Genomic DNA, 23,659 nt, shown 5'->3' with positions numbered 1-23,659 from the left:
TAAAAATTCAGACCAGATTTCTTTAGCTCTTAATACTATCAAAACGTTCTCCAATGCTTCTGGGCTTCACCTTAATGTGCTCAAATGTGAATTAATGCCAATCAAGCAATTCTCCGTTTCCAGCATTTGTGATATCCCAGTCAAAGAGACAATAAACTACCTTGGAATAGTAATCCCCAAAAATCCCAAACTTAGATGTGATTTAAACTTTTTGCCCATTATAGAGAAAACTAAAAGAAAATTTAATCAGTGGCTTCAGAGAGACTTATCGTTGAAAGGAAGAATTCTGCTCTCTAAGGCAGAAGGCATCTCACGTCTGACATATGCCGCCATCTCTTTAGAACTTGATAGAGTGATGTGTAAAAGGATTGACCAACTACTATGTAATTTTGTATGGAAAAATAAGACTCATTATGTAAAAAAATCTGTTTTGTCCAACAGCTTCAGTAACGGTGGTCTTAATTTTGTTGATTTTACAACGTTAAATAATACATTTAAGATCAACTGGTTGAGGAATTACTTGAGAAATCCATCCATTATTTGGAATATTATACCAAAATATGTATTTTCTCAATTGGGGGGTTTGAATTTTCTTTTGATATGTAACTTCAGCATTGAGAAGATCCCTGTTGCTCTCTCCAATTTCCACAATCAAGCACTATTGGCATGGTCTATGATCTTCAAACACAACTTTTCTCCAACCAGTTACTTCATTTGGAATAATAAGAATATTTGTTATAAACATGAGTCCTTATTTTTTGAAAGTTGGTTTAAGAATGGAATCAATCGGGTTAATCAACTATTTAATCAGGATGGTTTCCTATTTACTTACCAAGAGTTTCTTTCTCATTATAATATTCCTGTTACTCCAAAACAGTTTGCCATTGTATTTGGTGCTATCCCTAATGGTGTCATTATGTTATTTAGAAGCTGTAATAGGGTTTTGACAAGTTCTGACATGCCTCTCCCAGACCCGACTGACACGTATATAGGCAGAATATGCTTTAAATCTACACTAAAAAGTAATAGAGATATTCGTTCTCTTTTTCTTAATGATTGGGTTTCCACCCCTCATGTCATTTCAATATGGAATAATTTAGTGGAAAACATATTGTGGAAGAAGGTTTGGACTCTTCCTAACAAGTACCTTTTGGTAAATAAGGTCAAAGAGATTTCATTTAAGCTTATTCATCGGTACTATCCTGTAAAAACCTTCATTGTGTCTAAATTTAAATTAAATATAGATGTGAACTGTACTTTCAGTGATTCACAACCAGAAACTCTCATCTTTTCTGGCATTGTGATCATACAAGAAAACTTTGGCAAGACATTTGCCAATTTATGGTAGACTATATATATAAAGACTTTGAGCTTTATTTTAAGGACGTCTTGTTTGGATTTGTTATTTTTGAGAAGCAGCACGAAAATGTTTTTTTTCTTTCCAACCTAATTATTTTACTTGCAAAATACTTTATCCACAAATGCAAATTCATGAAAGTGATCCCCCACTTTTGTCATTTTCAAGAAGATGTTAAGATCTATATTAAATCTTTATCTACCTCCTGTAACAAAAAGGCTACTAAAACTTTAAATGTATGCTCACTTTTTGGTGTCTGTTTAATTGATATTTCCCCATTTATTTATTTTTATCCTTTTTATTATTATTATTATTATTATTATTATTTTAAATTTTATTTTATTTGATTTTATTAGTATTATTTATTACTATTAATTATTTGTTCTTTCTTCTCATTTTCAATGTGATGTCATGTTTGGCTGTCCCTGAACCCCTGGCTCTTTTCTCTTGAATATTCCTCACTTTTGTACTTTGTAAGCAATTGTATAATTTCAATAAAAAAAATAAAAATAAAAAAAATAAAAAAAAGATAGAACTTGAATAATCAGTGCAGCTCCTTATGCAAAGTTATATCCAATCATTTATTCAAATAAAAATGCAAACTATACTGTATGCTAAGATACCAAGAAGGGGCGTGATATAGCACTACTGTACACGTAGCACAGTAGTGTTGTCAAAAGTACCAAATTGTATCTGTGTAAGCGCTCGGTCAATGTCATTGATGTCTATTTTCAACATGTTTTTGAAGCATTGATCACTGTAGCCAATCACAGACATATCTGTTGAATGCATGGACACAATGGCCAATCAGAGGTGTTTATGAATCTGATCAACAGCGCTCAAAGCACCACATTTTTACAATTTCAGTACCAACCTGGTACCGAATGCTGGTTGAAATAAAATGCTGCGTGGAGTTTACCAATCAAATAACCAATCAAATGCTGCGTGAACTCAACCAATCAGCATGTTCAGCGCCCAAGTCCAACCCACTGAAATTTACTGAACTCTGAAAAAGTACTACCTTGTGAGCAGGGACTTTCTGAGAGGAATATTTTTACCCGGAACATGAATTAGACTCTGGTTCCTGCGTTCGAAACACACAGAGTGCCACCCTAAAGTCCTTAGTTCCTGGGGAAAGTTCCTGCGTAGCTTTTGCTCCCTTGAACACATGGGATGGAAACTGCTTTATTCATGCGATATTCCAATTGTGGGCAAAATTCCCAACTTTTGGATGGACAATACACGGCTCACATAACACATTTTAACAGAAGCCACATTTCTGCTTTTAAATCCAGGCTCCCACTGGAAATGTATTACTGTAAACACCCTTCCTGTTTGTTTTACAAACTAAAGGATGAATCATATTATGTAACAGACTGCATGCCTTAAATTTTCTCCATTAGCATAGATGAAAAAAACAGAATATACAGTAGTTTTTGAGGCTAGACACATTCTCACTGGCTAAAAGAGAATTTTAAAAGGTTTGGCTTCAAAATGCATGACTAACAGCATTGCAAAAGAAAGGTTCCTTATTCCAGATTTTCTCTCTATAAATTGTAGGAGATCTCAAGGTCTGGGTAGGGAACATAGAATCCTCTTACAGGAGCAGATAATAGCTTGTGTTTTCACCCACAGTGGGCTCTGTCTGATTGGCTCTGGAGGAACTGCTATATGACGCCGCTCCTGTATTATGTTGTGCAATAATTCGCTCTCTTGGATCCCTGTCATATAATAAATTCCACCTATTAACCGCAGGTGGCTCTTAGAAATCTCCCCATACAACTCACCATCGCAAAATGACGCAGAAGATATTCTAGGTTTAATTCTAGAGATGGAGAGGCATTCGAAATACAAAGGGTGAAGAGGGGAGCTCAAAGCAAAAAGAAATTGTGCACTTTGTTTTAATGAAGTTGGATACCAAACTTTGAGATCAACCTTTGGATGATATCAGTTGCTATTGGAAACCTCTCGCTCGCTCACATGGGGAATAAATGTTGCAAAACAAGTCGTGTGGCTTCCAATATTAGTATGGGCTGTGGATGATCCAGATATACACAACAATATTGTTTCAATTCAAGTCTTCAAATAAACAAATATGCAAATGAGCAAAAACAAACATGCAGATAAAAAAAGCAAATATGCATATAAGTAAGTGAATAAAAGTGCAACTACTACATATTATATACTACATATACTACATATACTACATATATATATTATATATATTCGGTTTTTTTGGTGAACTATCCCTTTAACTTCTGCAACTGATTTAGACCCCCCCTTCTCTCCTAAACCCCACCTTTCACAGACACCTCGATGGCACCTGACCCTGTCACTCAAAATGATTGACAGACAAAGAGCGCATCACAGTATGACTGGCTACAAAACATCCCACAGTCAGATTTCCGGCTATTTACAGCGCCTCGGGCAGTCACACAGCAGGGGAATCTCAGGATGTCTCTTTACAGTTGTTTTATGAATGTTATTCCATTTTTAAAAAAAACCTTTAAGACATGCCAAGCACCAACTGCAAGTGAAAAATAGCTCTAGTGTGTAAATACAATTTACTGACCAGCTGGCTAGTCATGCACAGCCACACTTTTGACTAAAGGCAAGACTTATTCTTGCCAAGAACCGCAACTTGGACAGGAAGTGATCACCTGACTGATATGTAACTGTTAAATACTGACCATTTCACAGACAGAAATAGCAGGATATACAGTTCTGCTCATGAATATCTATCTGTCTTGTTACCAAGTGTCTCAAAACTGTCTTTGAAAAGCAAAAAAAAAAAACCCTGTGCACCTGTTGAAGACTGTCATCCGGGACAGGAGCTTTTCTAGCGCTTTCTAGTGTTCTGTGCAACATAAGATCAGACGAGACCGTGGGTGGTTCGTGGGCATGCGATCCGAGGCTGAGACTAGCTGGCTGCTAACGTTTTTAGGAATTGAACCATAATATATGGTTCAAATTGCAACAGAGGAACAATAGTCTAAGCCTTGCTGTTTTTTATCTGACAAGAGTGAGTCAAATCAAACTGATACACACGGTCTACTAAAGCTTAGTGTCTGTCAACTGTGTCTAATGCATCTTTATGAGCTTTTGCCTTTATAGGACAGAATAGTGGAGAAAGAACAGGAAAAAAATAAAGAAAAAAAATATATTTCAGTTAGGGACTGGTTATGTGATGCAATAACCTGCATTATTTGCTGGAAGCATGCAAGAAAACAACACATATAATAAATAAATTAAGGATGTGACATATCTGATGAGTGCGTGAACACAATAGCCAATCAGAGGTGTTTACGAATCCACTCAATAGTGCTCACATTTTTAAAGGTGCCCTAGAATTAAAAATTTAATTTATCTTGACATAGTTAAATAACAAGAGTTCAGTACATGGAAATGACATACAGTGAGTCTCAAACTCCATTGTTTCCTCCTTCTTATATAAATCTCATTTGTTTAAAAGACCTCTGAAGAACAGGCGAATCTCAACATAATACTGACTGTTACATAACAGTCGGGATCATTAATATGTACACCCCCAATATTTGCATATGCCAGCCCATGATCGAGGCATTACACAAGGGCATCCAGTATTAACGTCTGGATCTGTGCACAGCTGAATCATCAGACTAGGTAAGCAAGCAAGAACAACAGCAAAAAATGGCAGATGGAGCAATAATAACTGACATGATCCATGATATCATGATATTTTTTGTGATATTTGTAAACTGTCTTTCTAAATGTTTTGTTAGCATGTTGCTAATGTACTGTTAAATGTGGTTAAAGTTACCATCGTTTCTTACTGTATTCACGGAAACAAGAGCCGTCGTTATTTTCATTATTAAACACTTGCAGTCTGTATAATTCATAAACACAACTTCATTCTTTATAAATCTCTCCAGCAGTGTAGCATTAGCCGTTAGCCACGGATCACAGCCTCAAATTCATTCAGAATCAAATGTAAACATCCAAATAAATACAATACTCACATAATCAGACGCATGCATGCAGCATGCATGACGAACACTTTGTAAAGATCCATTTTGAGGGTTATATTAGCTGTGCAAACTTTGTTTATGCACTGTTTAAGGCAAGTGCGAGCTCCGGGGGCGGAGAGCGTGAGCATTTAAAGGGGCCGCAACCTGAATCGGCGCATTTCTAATTATGCCCCAAAATAGGCAGTTAAAAAAAATTTATAAAAAAAAATCTATGGGGTATTTTGAGCTGAAACTTCACAGACACATTCAGGGGACATCTTAGACTTATATTACATCTTGTAAAAAAACGTTCGATGGCACCTTTAAAATTTCAGTATCGACTTGGTATCAAAGTCAGTACTTTTGACAACACTAATAAAAACTATATAAACAGATACATCAATTAGCTTCTGTCTGTTTTGAGGGGGAAAATATTAAAATCTATTTTGAAGTGTGTTTGGTTTGGTCAGACGCATTATTTGTTAGCAAGTTTGTGCTTTCAGCTGACAGCTAATGACTTCAGCGTTGTTTCTGGCCATGTTTCTAAATCACTGTGAAAAGATATGTGAAGAAGAGAGAGATACAAGAATTGGAAGAGTTAAAGAAAAAGTGTTCATATTTTACCCTCCAATTAAAGGGGATGATTGCTCTGGGGTCTCCTCTGATTGACACACGCCCCTATAGGCTGTGATTTGCTTCTAGGCAGTGCTGGAAATTGAGAAAGCCAGCAAATTTGACAACTGTATGCTAATGCGGACACTTTATGGTAATTCAGACACCGGATGCTAATCATGAAGCTCCGCACAGACGTGACATTTGGTCCAGCTCACAGATAGAGGGCAACTATACAAAACAGGACAGTGACATGAATGTCAGCGACTCTGATTAAGTCCCACCACATCGAGCGGTATATCATTCAGGTTTATTTATTGCCAAATTAGAAGAACAAAACATGATGTCCCTGCAGGAAAGCCAGAACTGCCATGTTGTACTGGAAAGACTAGCATAAACCAGCCTACTGCAAGTTGGTTTGATGGTCTTGACTGGTTTAAATAGTTTTTTTAGCTGGTCTTCTTGCCTAAAAGCCAAAAAAGGGAAACTAGCTGGACCAATAAAACACATTAAGCCGTTTTACATTGGTCCAAATGATATGTTTTGGGCACCTGATAAGGCTATGCTAGTCAAATAAACTTAAACTAGCTGGAAATTCATGCTGGGTTTTTCAGCACGATGCCTGCATGGAGTGGGTGGGTGTTTCACTTACTTCTGCAGGTTTATTTCAGTGTTCAGTACAGCATGATGTTGTGGTTTGTCAACAGCTTATGATAGCACAAGCTGAAAACACATTTAGGTGTGATGAGCGCCGTTCAGTCATTAACCTAAAGCCAATCAGCAAACCGCTTTAATGCTTAGTTAGAAGGTTAAGAAAGTAAAATGTCACACCATAGCAATTATTATATATTTAGAAGCAGTGCTGAATCACACAAAATTATCTTCAGAGAGCACAAAGAAGCTGTAATACTGGAGGAAGAGGGCGGAACAGACCGGTTTTAGAACCGGAAAACGGGAAAAATGGAAATCAGGGGGAATCTCTAATTTGTTCACAGAAAAAAAACATGATGGAAGACAATACTTACAAATGACCATGCTAAACAAAGTTTACACAAAAAACATGCATACAAATAAAGATTAAAACGAATTATACATTTAAAGGGTTAGTTCACCCAAAAATGAAAATTCTGTCATTTATTACTTACCCTCATGACGTTCCACACCCGTAAGACCTTCTTTCATCTTCAGAACACAAATTAAGATATTTAATATTTAAGATATTATACTCCGTGAGGCCTCCATAGGGAGCAATGACATTGCTCGGAGCATAAATTAATCTGTGTATCGAATCTGCTGTTCGGAGCGCCAAAGTCACGTGATATTAATATTGACTGACAGATAGATAAATAGATAGAACAACAGACGACAGATCTATAGATAGATAGATAGATAGATAGAACAACAGACAGATGACAGATTCAAAATGCTGCATAGCAACGTCCTAGCAACAATCCACAACCCTCTAGCCAAGCCGAGGTAATAATCTTATCCAGAGTATAATGTATGGATAACATGATCTTCTACACCTAGGACTTTAATTTCAATTTGCTGGACATTATCAGTAAAGGAGAAAAAGAAAAATGCTGTTTTTCAGAAGCAATCACTGCAGAGAAAGAGGAACAATAGCTAGTTATGAATTCTGTAGAAAAGGAGAAATGTCACATTCTGACACTCAACACCAAATTAAAATACTAAAAATATTACATGATGTTCTTGGCTTGTTCTCGCTCCGTTCATAATCAACAGAAAGCCGCGGTGAGCCTCTCGGCACAAATGTTCTCATGAAGACAGCTGACACATTCAGAGGCGCAGTCTAATATTTCATGTTAACATTTCAACTCTGGCACAGAGATAAAGACTGCTAAATCAAGCGTATTATTAGCCGCTGCACTTTATTACTTCCTTTATTAATGATTTAAGAGCTGATTAGCATGTTCCTTTTAAATGTTATAATTATTTCTGGGGCTTAGGCAAATATCCATTCTGTTGACTAAGATAAAAGTTAAAAGACGTGAAAGTTTCTCGGATACAATTTCCTGACATTTCTGTGTAATATCCCTTTTCTGGCTTGATATCAAATTAATTTTTTTCTCTCAAATCTTGGCTGTTTCACAAACTTTATGGTGTTTTTTTTGTTTTTTTTAGTTAAATTTATTTCTTTTTCCCCTGCTTCCTTTAATAAATGTCTAAAGTTGTCCTTTTTTATGAAATATATATAAAACAAATGTGTTCTGATTAATTGTACACAATAAAACCATGCACATGTTAAGAAAGTACAGGTGCTGGTCTTATAATTAGAATATAATCAAAAAGTTTATTTATTTCACTAATTCCATTCAAAAAGTGAAACTTTTATATTATATTCATTCATTACACACAGACTGATATATTTCAAATGTTTATTTCTTTTAATTTTGATGATTATAACTGACAACTAAGGAAAATCCCAAATTCAGTATCTCAGAAAATTAGAATATTGTGAAAAGGTTCAATATTGAAGACACCTGGTGCCACACTCTAATCAGCTAATTAACTCAAAACACCTGCAAAGGCCTTTAATTGGTCTCTCAGTCTAGAAGGGAAGGGAAGGAAAAGATGTGGTAGAAAAAAGCGTACAACAATAGGGATAACCGCACCCTGGAGAGGATTGTGAAACAAAACCCATTCAAAAATGTGGGGGAGATTCATAAAGAGTGGACTGCAGCTGGAGTCAGTGCTTCAAGAACCACTACGCACAGACATATGCAAGACATGGGTTTCAGCTGTCGCATTCCTTGTGTCAAGCCACTCTTGAACAACAGACAGTGTCAGAAGTGGCTAAAGACAAAAAGGACTAAACTGCTGCTGAGTGGTTCAAAGTTATGTTCTCTGATTAAAGTAAATTTTGCATTTCCTTTGGAAATCAGGGTCCTAGAGTCTGGAGGAAGAGAGGAGAGGCACACAACCCACGTTGCTTGAGGTCCAGTGTAAAGTTTCCACAGTCACTGATGGTTTGGGGTGCCATGTCATCTGCCGGTGTTGGTCCACTGTTTTTTCTGAGGTCCAAGGTCAACGTAGCCATATACAAGGAAGTTTTAGAGCACTTCATGCTTCCTGCTGCTGACCAACTTTATGGAGATGCAGATTTTCATTTTTTCCAACAAGACTTGGCTCCTGCACACAGTGCCAAAGCTGCCAGTACCTGGTTTAAGGACCATGGTATCCCTGTTGTTAATTGACCAGCAAACTCGCCTGACCTTAACCCCATAGAAAATCTATGGGGTATTGTGAAGAGGAAGATGCGATATGCCAGACCCAACAATGCAGAAGAGCTGAAGGCCACTATCAGAGCAATCTAGGCTTTCATAACACCTGAGCAGTGCCACAGACTGATCGACTCCATGCCACGCCACATTGCTGCAGTAATTCAGGCAAAAGGATCCCCAACTAAGTATTGAGTGCTGTACACGCTCATACTTTTCATGTTCATACTTTTCACTTGGCCAAGATTTCTAAAACTCCTTTCTTTGTATTGGTCTTAAGTAATATTCTAATTTTCTGAGATACTGAATTTGGGATTTTCCTTAGTTGTCAGTTATAATCATCAAAATTAAAAGAAATAAACATTTGACATATATTAGTCTGTGTGTAATGAATGAATATAATATACAAATTTCACTTTTTAAATGGAATTAGTGAAATAAATAAACTTTTTGATGATATTTCCAATTATATGACCAGCACCTGTACAAAAAATAATTGAATTACAAAAATTATAAACTACCACATTTACAACTATTTAAACATAAATAAATGTTATTGTGCACATTATAAATACAGGCTTTATAATGTTTCATCAAAATGTAGAAACCTTTTTGCTGATATCATGATCCCCTCCTGTCCAATCACATGCCTCATTCTATGTAAAAGCTGCATAACCTGATATTGCTGAGTTCAACATGTTCTACTTTAAAGAGAGCCACTTAAATGCCATTCGACGCATTAAACATACCTGCGTGTAAAGCATGAACTTGTTTTGTCAAACTGTTGGGGAATCCTACTCCAATTCAGTGACTGAGATCAAAAGCAGAAACTCACACAGGCCTGTAGCAGAAGCTCCATTCATCTTCCCCAGCAACTAAACTAGCAGATGTATAGTGTTTTGAGAAATACACCCAACAACATATCATCTTCCACAAGGATATTTTTTAGATCTGCCTTCATCCACAGAATGCACAGAAAACAAAGAAGAGCAAAACACTGAGAGAAAGAACGAATGTGTCTGGGGTTTGTCTTGGGTTTCCTTCTCCTACAGAGCAGCACAATCAGCCCAAATGAGATGAAATTGCCAAACAGTTGCAAGAATAAACATTATATCCATCACAGGCTCAAAATGAACAATCACAGCATGAAGATTAACCACACTGATTCCATTTAAAACGCTTTCAAAATCAGCCACAAAACAACTGGTAATTTAGTACAAAACCAAAGCCCAATAAAGTCTGTCGCACACTGTGCAGTTGGACCCTTTTCACAGAATGTGATGAGTTATTAACATCATTAATCTAGAAAAGTTTTTTATAGTTTCATTAAAAAAAAAAAAAATGTAGGCTTTATTTATAATACTATACTTTGGGCCAGATTTACTAACAGCTTGCACCAGAGCAAAACATTTTAAGGCTGTAAAATCGATTAATCGCAATTAATTGCCTCCAAAATAAAAGTATGCGTTTACAAAATATATGTGAATGTTCTGTGTATATTATATTATGTATATAATACACGCACATACATGTATATATTTAAGAAATTTGTGTAATATATCAATATTACATTATACACGCATATATTATATACAAACTTTTATTTTGGCGGTGATTAATCTAATTCTATAGAAGTTACTGAGGTTTGTTTGAATATTTTAAGCAAAAAATCGAAGTAAATTTATTTGTTTATTCCACGCTTAAAGGAACACTCCACTTTTTTTGAAAATAGGCTCATTTTCCAACTCCCCTAGAGTTAAACAGTTGAGTTTTACCGTTTTCGAATTCATTCAGCCGATCTCTGGGTCTGGCGGTACCACTTTTAGCATAGCTTAGCATAGTTCATTGAATCTGATTAGACCGTTAGCATCGCGCTTAAAAATGACCAAAGAGTTTTGATATTTTTCCTATTTAAAACTTGACTCTTCTGTAGTTAAATCGTGTACTAAGACCGACGGAAAATAAAAAGTTGTGATTTTCTAGGCTGATATGGCTAGGAACTATACTCTCATTCAGGCGTAATAATCAAGGAACTTTGCTGCCGTTCCATGGCTGCAGCAGTGCAATGATATTACGCAGCGCCCGTGAGCCCCTGCTTGCACAGGGAACGTGCCTTGCAACCATGGAGACGAATGTGAGAGACGCTGCGTAATATCATTGCGCCTGCTATAGCCATGGTACGGCATCAAAGTTCCTTGATTATTACGCTGGAATGAGAGTGTAGTTCCTAGCCATATCAGCCTAGAAAATCGCAATTTTTCATTTTCTGTCGGTCTTAGTACACAATTTAACTACAGAAGAGTCAAGTTTTAAATAGGAAAAATATCAAAACTCTTTGGTCATTTTTAAGCGCGATGCTAACGGTCTAATCAGATTCAATGAACTATGCTAAGCTATGCTAAAAGTGGTACCGCCAGAACCGGAGATCGGCTGAATGGATTTGAAAACGGTAAAACTCAACTGTTTAACTCTAGGGGAGTTGGAAAATGAGCCTATTTTCAAAAAAAGTGGAGTGTTCCTTTAATCTCAATAATAACTCATTTGATTTGCCAGAACTCAAAATAAAACAAAGTGAATTAACTAAATCTTTTAATTGCTATCAAAATGTATGAGTTTGCTAACTTCAAGTTAGGAGCAATTAACTTGCATGAGTACTACAAACTCAAAACTTGATAGTTCTGCTTACTTAAAATTGAGTATATCATAACCCCATAGTTAGCCTAACTTATTCGTGTTTACAGTGTGTCAGAAATGCACAATAATTTTGTTTACCATCTGTCACAAAACCGAAAGAAGTACAAAATGTACAGAACCCAGCTAACAAAAATATCTTAGTGCTGTCAAACAATTAATCATGATTAATCGCATACAAAATAAATAACTGTGTATATTTATTATGTATATATAAATACACACACACACGTATACATTTAGGAAATATTTTACATTTAAATATATATTTAAATTATATATATATATATATATATATATATATATATATATATATATAGGAAAACATCCTAAATTAAATCTGGTGGCATTCATATGCGCTAATCTTGTATCATTACGGGCGGCTTTGAATTCTGGCAGCTTTTTAGGTTGGGTTTACTTAAATTAAGGCTAGGTGTGGTGGAGCAGAGATGGAAATAAAGTGAACCTCCAGTAGTAGGATTGTGCAATCTTGGATTAAAGAAAGACATGAGAAATGCCAGATTGTACCGTACAGATGTCTTGGCGTGATCATAACACCTGCCCTCTTCCGCTACAGGTGTGCTGGCAAACTGTCGCAGTCATGAACAGAAGCTGAAGATAAAGATGACATCTGGAAGCAGCTGAAGCTGTCAGGCTTCATGTCTCCATCCTCCCCTGAGGGAGGACAAGAAGATGAGTGTCACCAATCATCACTCCTTCAACATCCTGACCATCATCTTCCTCGTTCTGTCTACTACAGGTAAGATGAAGTGTGCAGATGGTTTAATGGCGGTTCATTATATACCTGGTGTCTGAATTCTGCTGATATGCTCAAACACAGCCATCAGAAAACCTGAGAAATATCTAAAACTGACACGGTATTCAGAAGCAGATACATGTTTCACTATTGGTCCTGCACTGTAAAAAGTAATATGCTATATCTACTCTATAAAATTTTGCCAACAGATTACAAGCAATATTATTAATTAAATTCAACAAATAGAATTGAATTATAATTAATCAAATTAATTCCTTAAATGTCAACCATTTAAAACGAGTAAAATCTAAGTACAATTCAAACAAAATTTCTGAATAACAGACATCTATTGTAATTAAGAACTCTTTAATTATTTATTTTGTCAACATTGAAGATACCTGATGATAACAAGCGTAATCACTGAAGGAAAGAGAAACACACAAATTAACAGAGGTTTAGATGTTAATGTTGATTTTATTGAAAATGTTTGGTTTGGTTTGAATGTAATATTTCTCAGTTAAATCACACAGTAAATGCATGTGTGTTTGTGTTGATTATAATTCTAAAAATGTAGTAAAACATTAAGTAGAAAAAATAAATGATAAAGACAAGGTTCAGGATAGATTTAAAGTGACCACAGCAAAGTCAAAACCTATTTGTTTCAATAAAAATCAACCTGTGGGACACAAAGATGCCCATAGATGAAGAAACATCCTCTTATCAGATTTACTCTCATGCGGCCATTCTTTTCCCAGAATCTCTAAGCTGTCCAATTTGTCTTGTCCATTGTCCATCTGGAGCTGATTTTTAGACGATGTCTTGCAGTGAGTTTTACCTCCGCTGGGAGACTAAGGCTTCCAGCTTTTACATTGATCGGGTGGCGGGATTGTGTGAGATTAGAGGTCATAAAGCTGGATCAAATCGAAAAACCTCTTTAATTATTAAAGACAGGCGTGAGTCATTCTCCCCGCAGCAGAGTTTAAAGTCTTGGACAGCATGGAGAAAATCATCATGAAGCAAACAACGATGGTGTCACGAGTCTTTAGATGTTGTGCCATGGTGGGGGTTTAATTAAAAATGTTTTTTTTATTATTATTCATGAAAATAAATACATTAAGTTTCGGTTCATTATTGTGATGCGCTCCAGAAAGGAGATGGAGACGGCAGAAAGTGCTTATTTGTTTTCTTTATTGTACAAAAATACAACGTTTTGTTGTTACTCTTATTCGTAGTATGACCAAAAGTTGTCTCCGCTGTTGTGAGAAAAACCAAGTAAACATGCTGGCTCATTCGTCAAATGCTAATTTAACAGTTAAAGTCCATTTCTGATTTTGTTGTTTAAACAATGCTTGTTACATATATTTTAAATCTTCTTTTTTTTTTAGATATTTTATATGGTCTATTGGTGAAGTAGCATATCTAAAACATTTTTTTTTTCCGAAACGTTCATTATGTGATACATAGAGAATATTTAATATTTGTAAATCTTCAGACTCCCAGCCTTTTGCGTTATCTTCCTTCAAGACTTAATTAAACCACCTCAAAACCTTCATAATTTGCACCCTATTTAAATTAGTTTTGAAACTTAAGCTCTAGTTATTGTTCCTCTAACATTTGTCTAATTAATTCTGGTTGAGCCTGAAAGAATACAAACTTGAGCTGAAATTGAAGAACATTTTAATTTATCTACATGAGTCGTATATGAAGCATGAAGATTTATCATAAAGACCTTTGTCTGAAAGGAAATTAAGGTTTCGTTTTTTATCTGAGCTAATTAGGCTGAATCGCATAGAAATTAAAATTCAAAACAAGTGTGGTGCTGACTGGGATGAAAACTACTCTTTCTAGCATGATGTCTGTGAGCTGTTGTTGTGTTTGAGTTGTTCAGGGTGAATCGTGTCAACACGGGTTAGCCGCTCAGACCTCGCTGTCACTCTCTGTTTTGAATACGGAGATGAATAATGAAGCAGAACTACGACTGTCATATGAAAAAAACCACCAACCCTTGTTGCGTTTCCTTTGTGCATGTGTCCGAATCAGTGAGAAATTATTCCATGCACGTTTTTACCATCCAATTTCATTTCCATTTCTGAGAGGTCCACTAAATGTGGTGAGCATCATTAAATCAGGGTTGAATTACAACTAAAATTCAGTTATTCACTATCTTATTAATTAAAAGACTTGGCTGAAGATCAGTGGTTTGAAATTGAAATGATGGCTAATGCACAAAAACAATTTAAGCAGTGGTCCTCAAGCAAGCAATAAATGTTCAAATCCTGCCTGAATCCATGCACTATTATATTAAAGTGAAAAACTCACAAAGTGACCATGAATCTGGCATTTCTTTAATATGACACATTTTAATATATATTATATCTTTGGAACGGTGTGTACTGATGAATTGTTTACAATAAGTCTAAAAAAATCTGATTACAATTGTCCTTTTTTTCTCATCTAAGCAAAATAACCAATGGACCATGATAGTATATTATATTATATCATATCATATCATATCATATCATATCATATCATATTATATTATATTATATTATATTATATTATATTATATTATATTATATTATATTATATTATATTATATTATCTTTGGAGTAGTGTGCAAACCAAAAAGTTAATGTGCGCCATTGACCTCCATATCTTCTTTTCCTCCCATACTATGGAAGTCAATGGGGCCCATCAACCTTTTGTTTACCCATATTCTTCAAAATATGGTTTGGGTGAACTATCCCTTCAGTAAGTCAGTTTACACATGTAACAGTCCTGTTTATCCTTCTCGCACAGCTTTCTCTGCTCACTTTCGGGTGTGTGAGCCTTACTTCGACCACAAGGAGCGCTATCACTTTGGATTCCACTGTCCCCGTCTCTCGGACAACAAGACGTACATGTTCTGCTGTCACCATAACAACACAGCCTTCAAGTATTGCTGCAACGAGACCGAGTTCCAAACAGTCATGCAGGTCAACCTGACCACCTCACCGGACGGCTATGCTCACAAGTGAGTTAACAACAAGAAACATGGTGTTGACTCCGGATTATTATACTGGGGAAAAGATGCACCAAGTAATTTTTATCTTATGATTCAATACAGTGATCCTGGATCTTGTGTTGACACTAACAGTGTGCACAGTAAAATCCACAGAGTTAAATCAACATTTGGTCCCTCTCTGAATAATGTTGAAATAACACTGAAGCAGAGTTAAAGTTAATGGGATAATTAAGCTATTAATTAAGGGATGATTGAACATTAATGATGAACACCTGCTGTTAACAAGCAGAATAACTGAAGAAAAGCGAAACACAAGAACTACAAGTTACTTCAGCCAAAACCATTTAATTAAAATCAACTGAAGGTAAAAGACATTAAATCTCTCAAGATCTGATTAAAAGATCTGATTTACCTATTACTAACCATATTGACTTTATTTCTGTCACATGTCTAAATAATTTCTTACTGAGAATTAACAGAGGTTTAAATGTTGGTGTTTTATTGGTCAATAAATTATGCCACCATCGTGGTGGTCAGGGTTTGTTTTAGTTGAGGTCTTGACCTTTTTACGTTTTTTAAAATAATTTGCGTTTGAGCAATTGCAATAGTGTTTCACAGCAAACTCTTGTGCATTGCCGAATCAAAAGACTAAAGGAGCAGATCCTTTCTATGTTAGATTTTTCTCCGCAATAATGCATATGTTGTTGTAAAGCAGTGAAGTCAGTGCTTATATGCTGATATAGTCATTGTGAGCTGGCCTGATTGCAACTGAAGCAACTGATCATATGTTTAGTCATTTGTACATTTTGGCTTTGCATTAGCAACCCTGTGAAATGCCACCATCGCCACCATTATTTCTGTCACATTTCACACATCATCCCTGAATTAATAAGTCCTTTGTTAATCTTCAGAATACAAATTAAGATATTTTTGATAAAATCTGATGGCTCAGTGAGGCCTCCATTGACAGCAAGATAATTTACATTTTCAAATGCCCAGAAAGCTACTAAAGATGTATTCTTTGAAGCTTTACGAATCTTTTATTTCGAATCATTGGTTCAGAGCATGATTTTGGCAGTTTGACACAAGCTAGTGATTCGAAACAAAAGATTCGTAAAGCTTCGAAGCTTCATGAAGCAGTGTTTTGAAATCGCCCATCACTAGATGGTAATTCTTGACAGAATTTTCATTTTTGGGTGCATTGTAAAAAAATCCCAGTAAAATTTACGGTAAAAAAAACGGCAGCAGTGTTTGCCAGGACTTTACCGTAAAAAATACAGTAGCAACGTAAAAAAAAATCTGTTAAATTGACGGTAAAATAACATATTTCATTAACTGATATAATGTTAATTTACCAACCTAATGAAGTACTAATATCTGTTTTGTACCTTTATAATACACTGACAGTCACCAAACACAGTGGTGATGAGAGTCACATGATGAATCAAAGTTCATCACAAGCAGATTTTCCACAAGCTGAGAAGGACAACACTAACATATAGAAGGTGCACACAGTGTCATTCACACACACACTAAACACCATCATGGTAACATGCATGAAATTTTAAAAATGCAATAAACATTAATTTAACAACATTAGATGTAACATAAAACCCTAATGTACATAACTGATTAGAAAAAAATGAGAAAAACTAAGAAGAAACAGAGTTATTTCAACGAAAATATATCAAATGTGAAGTGTCACGCAGGGAATTGTGGGAATGTTAATTTATGGTTTTTCACTGTAAATTTTACAATGAATTGTTATTTTTCACTTCCAAAAACTGAATTTAACGGTATTTTACCGTAAAATTACATTAAATGTACCGTTAGATCTATTACAGTTATTCACCGTATATAGTACGGAAACTTTCTGTAAACCAATTGACAGTTTTTCACCGCAGCATTTTTACAGTCTTTTACTGTTAAAATCACGGTCATTTTTTACAGTGTGAACTAACCCTTTAATTTGATTTGAAATTATGAAGTGTTATGTAAGATTCGATTAAATAAATAGCTACATAGAAAAATCATTGTATGCACATCATTATCTATAGCTGACATCAGTATGTCACGATCAGAATCAAGTATTTCAACACTGCAATAATATTGGTTAATTTTTTTCCTCTGCCCCTACTTCCTTGATTGCATCAGCAGGAAAGTAGTTTCAGAGGTGAAAGATTTCTTGAGAGAGTATAAAAGCTAAATTTGTTTTTTGGCCAGAGGTTACACCTGCTCTGTTTACTTTATGAAACACTATGAAACGCTTCTATTCTCATCAAATATTAACTGAAAATATGAAGAGCTCTCAGATCAGCGTAACGGCCTCGCATCATCCCTCTGAGACGGTCTCATGACAGCTAATGATGTGGAAATGTCTCGGACCATGGTGTGCTGCTGCGCTCTCAGGCAGACTGCAAGTTACTGAAAGGGCGGATGTCCTGATGGGAAGCCATTTCATTCTCATCTGTGGTCAGCAGGATGCAGCCAGTGATATTTACTGATGGCCTGAGGTGAAACCACCCTCACAGAGTCTCAAAAGCAGCCGAGACTTTGGACGTATAAAGCTTTGGCATATAAAGTCATAGATCTGAGTTATTGTGCATCTGGCTATTATGAGTCAAGGTTAGAATGAGATAATGCCACACCAGCGTCAACAACCCAAGATAAGTTTGTGCGATTATGGCCCAGAATAAAAAAATTGTGTTGTCATCAATATATAAAGATTTCAGATGCAAGCCGCTAAATGTCACCTCCATCAAAAATGATATGCTCTCTGCACATAGCTAGTATACGTTCATCAAATACTTTCTCTTCAAATCCGCTAAATCCCAGCGTCAGCCCATTCAGAAATACCGGTTTGTTTGCAGAAACTGCTAAACGCCACTTTCCTACATGAGCAAATGCCACTAACTCCACAGATGAACCAATCGGAAGATGCAAATCAAACCATATGATTTCAAGATGAATGACGGTGTGCGTATGAGTCTGCTTTCAATTGCCGAGCTGCAAGTTATCATCATGTTTTGTCCATTGTTACAGTGACAATGACAAGATTTCGTGAGCGGCAAGTAAACACAACAGTGTTCCTTTTGCTGCTGTAAAACTGACAGAAACTGACTTTTTTTGTCCAAAGAGGTGGAATGGAGGTGAAAAAAGGAGTCAGTTATTGAAATGCCTTATTTTCAAAAATGTCACTTTAGTCAATTAATTGGTATTTAACAAATTTGACTATTTTTTCAAAAGTCCATATACTTTTGGAAAAATAGTCAAATTTGTTAAATACCAATGAATTGACTAAAGTGACATTTTTGAAAATGAGGCATTTCAATAACTGACTATTAATCTTTTTATTGTCATTAAAGTGAACCTAAACATAAGAGTCTGGTATATAATTTTATATATATATATATATATATATATATATATATATATATATATATATATATATATATATATATATATATATATATATATATATGCATGCATGCATGCATGCATGTATGTATGTATGTATGTATGTATGTATGTATGTATGTATGTATGTGTGTATGTATGTGTGTGTGTGTGTGTATAATTTCACACCAATAGTGACACAATGGCCAAATATAATTTGTCATATAGAAAATATTATTAATATTATTATTATTAAAATATAAAAAAAATCTATAATTAATAAATCACAATTTGGATCATAATAGCTTAAATTAATATTTATTATAATTCTATTAATCATTTTAATATTTTTATATAATTAAACATTAAAACAATTTGTCATAGAAAATATTTATTATTAGTATCAAAAGTATCAAAAATCTATAAATCATAATAATCGCAACTCAAATCTTAATACTTAATATAATAATATTAATCATTTTAATATTTGTATATAAAATATTTTCACAGAGGTAAAATTTTCAAATATAATTTGCCATATAGATTATTATTAATAATACAATATCAAACATCTATCATTCATAATAATCACAATTCAGATCATAACAGCTTAATTAAATCAATATGTAATATAATAATATCAATAATGTATATAAATATTTTGATTAAATACTGTTGCTTGTTTTTTTGTATGTTTGTTGTTTTTTTATATTTGTGGGAAAATAGTGCAGGTCATTTTGCATCAAATAATAGACAAGCCAATCACTTCAACAAAAACATTGTGACCCACTTTGATGTTCTTCCTCTTAAATCTATTTTGGCACCAGTTATTGCTGGTGAGTTACAACAATGAAAAAAAAAGTTATTTCCCTAACTAAACATCTGATAATAAACTGTTTTTTTTATTATTTGTTTCACATCAAATATAAAAGTGAGGTTCCAACTATCAAAATGTATAATATTGCAATCAATTTAAAATGTTAAAGCTAGCCAGTAATTCTTTTTAATATACTCGACAAATCCAGTTTCCCTCACATTCGGGCGAGTGCTCATGTTGGACTCTGGGTACCAGCATCAAAGAGTTCTGATATCACACACATGGCATCTGTTCCCCTTTGCTCCTGGCTCTAATAACATCATATATTATGGAGCCCTCAATATTGTCCCTGTCAGTTGTGGCCTTGTCTGACAGCACAAGGCCTGTGCTTCATCAAAAACGTGGAAGTTTTCTTTTCGTCTGTGTATGGGATTTACTTCAGAAGGAACTGTAAAGTGGTTTATTAACACTAAATGCCTCATATAATGTTAATGAAGTTTGAATTTATTGAAGTACTTTAACTTTTATAAGACCACTAGTGCTGCTTAAGAGTTTCCATCTACTCCTCAAGGCTTTTTGATACTGTATGTCGTATAAATGCTTGTTTATGACCACATTAAAAATTAAGTGTATCTACTTTTCCCTTTTTTCTCTGTCGCAGCAATTACTCTGCATTAATCGGCGTGTGGATCTATGGGTTCTTCGTTATGGTGCTACTAGCACTTGATTTTCTCTATTACTCGGCCATGAACTATGAAGTGTGCCGGGTTTATCTGGAAAAGTGCGGACTGGGGGGCCGCTGGCTGAAACAGGCCCGCGGTCAGTGGCACGGCGACGGACAGGAGGAAAGAGATGGGCGGCCCGCTCAACCCTCATCACAACCTCAAGAGACACATCAACACGGCTGCAGTCAGGCCAGACACAGCCTGACAGGAGACGCACAGAGTCCGACACAAACCACACACAATACGACAACGGCCTGGTGAGTGAAACTAACCGTACTTTGATTTAGTTCTAGTGACTACTAGAATAGATTTTCTATTGTCTCTAAAATAAAAACTGTTAGAATAGATTTTCTATGGTCGCAAGTTCCATTGTTATCAGCATAGTTCTAATCAATGTTTCATAGTTTCAACGAACATTCACAAACAACAACGACAGCTCTCAACCTGTTGCATTGTCTCATGTTTGCATGACATGTGGACTTATCCTTATCTTGAGCAAAATAAGCATTCAGTACAATCAATATCTTTTATTTCAAATATATATATATATATATAATTTCCGTCTTTTAGTTTGTCAAAAGATTTAGTACCAGATTTACTAACAGCTTGTGCCGGCGCAAACCATCTTTTGACGTCAAAAACTACAGTTAGAATTTATTAAAGACATGCAGTGAATGCTCTGAAACAGCATGGACACAGTTATTTTTGCGGCTGACCTTATGTTGAATATGCATTTGTAGGAATTTCCCTTTCAGATGCAAAATTTATGAGAGGAGAGTATTCAAATGAATCATGCTAGGTGATTTACTAAGGTTTGTGCTAGTCCGTTTACTGGAATTTGTGCCATTATTTACAGCGCAAATAAGCTTGTCTTTAACCAGACGCTAATTTGCGATGCTCTTGGTAGATTGCGTTCATCGTTATGGAAATAATCTGGCTGCATCCATGTTCTTTAATTTGCCCGTCGTCAGTAGATCACGTGCAGAACTTTCCGTTCCCATCTGCGCTTTTTTTGGAATCACGCTCTCACGCTAATTTGCCGTTTAGTAAATCTGGCCTTTAATTTTTGAAGAGTGCACATGTGCGTACGTGCTCTAGTAAATATAGAAATTTATAGCAAAACATCCTGGATTTAATTCGATCTCAAGCGGATACATTTGAAGAAGTTATGCATGACTATAATACAGTTTTGGGAAACAGTCGTGACTAGCTAGTTGATTTCTTTAACGATGCATCGTACTATGGTAGTTAAGCAGCGGTTTACGTTGTTGTATGGGAAACGTTTAGTTCTGATAGCAATGTGCTCTGATTGGTCACCTGGTACACCATGTTGTGATTGGTTTACCACTTCGAGCGTGTTTCGTAATGTCACGCCCCTACCATAACCGCAAGTTTCAGCTTCTAAACACTAACAATGTAGAAGAACAAGCGGATCAACCAGAACCACCTTTGCAAGCACAACTTGAACAGGATGTTTCACATTGGTACGTTTTTATTTTGTAATTCTCTTATACATTTCAGCGTCTCTTGGACATGGTGACAACACACTACTAACGCCCCTATATTTTGCATTTATGCCTTGGGTGGGAATTATTTAAATGAGGGATATTGTGACGTGTTTGTAAACTCGAGACTACAATCAAAGCATGTCAAGGAGTTCAGAATCAGTGTGCGCTGATATAAAGAATAACTGCCTTTGGAGTGACTTTGTAACTTTGCAAACCTTTTTAATGCTCAAACAGCAACATCACACACTAAAGAAAGTTGAAAAGTCCTCTTTAAAAAAGGCACAAATCTGGGTTACAGTGAGACACTTACAATGGAAGTGAATGGGGAAATTATGTAAAAGTTACAATACTTAATAGTATTGTCACAAAATAAACAATAGGCATATTAACATGATTTCAATGTGAAAAATAATTGTTTACTAATCCAAACCTCCCTAAGAATCCAGATTTACAAGACAACACAATGATATAAAGCCTAACACCCTTAAAAACTATTTAAACATCAAATAATGCACAATTTATGAGAAAATGTGGGTCCTATAATTTCTTAATGAAAGACACCACAGGTAAAGACAGGTAAAAAAATTTAACTAGATATCACCATACTTCCCCAGTTGGATGGTTAATATTATGTTTAACGATGCAAATTAATTTATTTAATTAAATATGCAATAATTTGCATTCATTTTCAAAACAGAAATCTGAACATTGGCTAAAGCCAGGTTATAAATTATGGTTTCATTTTGTTGACATATTAGAGTTAAAGGTTTTTACAGACAGCATTTTTTATCTCTTTTTACTCCATGAATCAGAAAATACTGTCAACAACAGTATTTTATTTTAGGAATAAAATGTATAAAATCAGGCAAATGCTAAATGAAGAAACCCCTCTGTAAAAACCTTCAGAATATAGATAGGAAAAAAATGTAAATTTTAGTGTAAGTGCTGCTGAAGTCTAGTTTTCTGAGGGAAAAAAAAAAACTCATTTTGAGAAAAAGGCCTTTAAAGAGGTGTATTGCATTTGAAACCTACAGATGCAAATACATAAAATGTAATAAAATAAACACTTTAATGTTAAAACAAACTATTTTGGATGTTTTCGGTCCACCAGTCTGACAGAAGACATTTTATGAAAGCAAAATAGCCCAAAACCTCAGAAATGACTGGTGCATGAAAATGAATGGTTTTGCCTGTAGTGTCTTGCTTTGAAATCTCCAAAAATCTGCATCATTCACCTCATTGTAACCACTTTTTTGATTTTCTTAAAAGAAAATGAGGGACAATCCAAAATTATCATTGGATTGAGCTTAACTTGTACTGATCTTAAACACATTCTTTCATTACTCTCACAAACTAAGATCCTCTCTAGAGGATTTTACTCACACTCTCATGTCTCTCATCCGAGGCAGCGCGTGGTTACACATATTTGGCCATGAACCAGATGCATCATCATCATCCCAAGCTACAGATCCAACACTTTAAAAATACCTTTTCTACATAAACACCAGATTCGTTTGCTAGCAGAACTAGGTCACAATCAAGAATCATTTTTCTGTTAGCTAGA

The 23,659-nt window shown here is 35.2% G+C and overlaps 1 protein-coding gene across 2 annotated transcripts in view; it reads left to right on the top strand.

Annotated features, from left to right (window-relative positions):
- Positions 1–23,659, top strand: part of shisal1b (shisa like 1b) — a 44,049-nt gene that overhangs the window by 10,845 nt on the left and 9,545 nt on the right. The window contains exons 2-4 of one of the 2 annotated variants that reach the window (XM_067379928.1): positions 12,466–12,648; positions 15,445–15,658; positions 20,524–20,844. In XM_067379928.1, coding sequence (XP_067236029.1) covers positions 12,582–12,648; positions 15,445–15,658; positions 20,524–20,844 — 602 coding nt within the window. In that variant the 5' untranslated portion in view covers positions 12,466–12,581. Of the gene's footprint in view, positions 1–12,465; positions 12,649–15,444; positions 15,659–20,523; positions 20,849–23,659 lie in introns of those variants that run through there. The other variant, XM_067379927.1, reaches the window with a different exon arrangement.

This window comes from Chanodichthys erythropterus, chromosome 24 (genome assembly GCF_024489055.1).
Source record: "Chanodichthys erythropterus isolate Z2021 chromosome 24, ASM2448905v1, whole genome shotgun sequence".
NCBI lineage: Eukaryota > Metazoa > Chordata > Actinopteri > Cypriniformes > Xenocyprididae > Chanodichthys > Chanodichthys erythropterus.
This window is presented reverse-complemented; position numbering and strand designations above follow the sequence as displayed.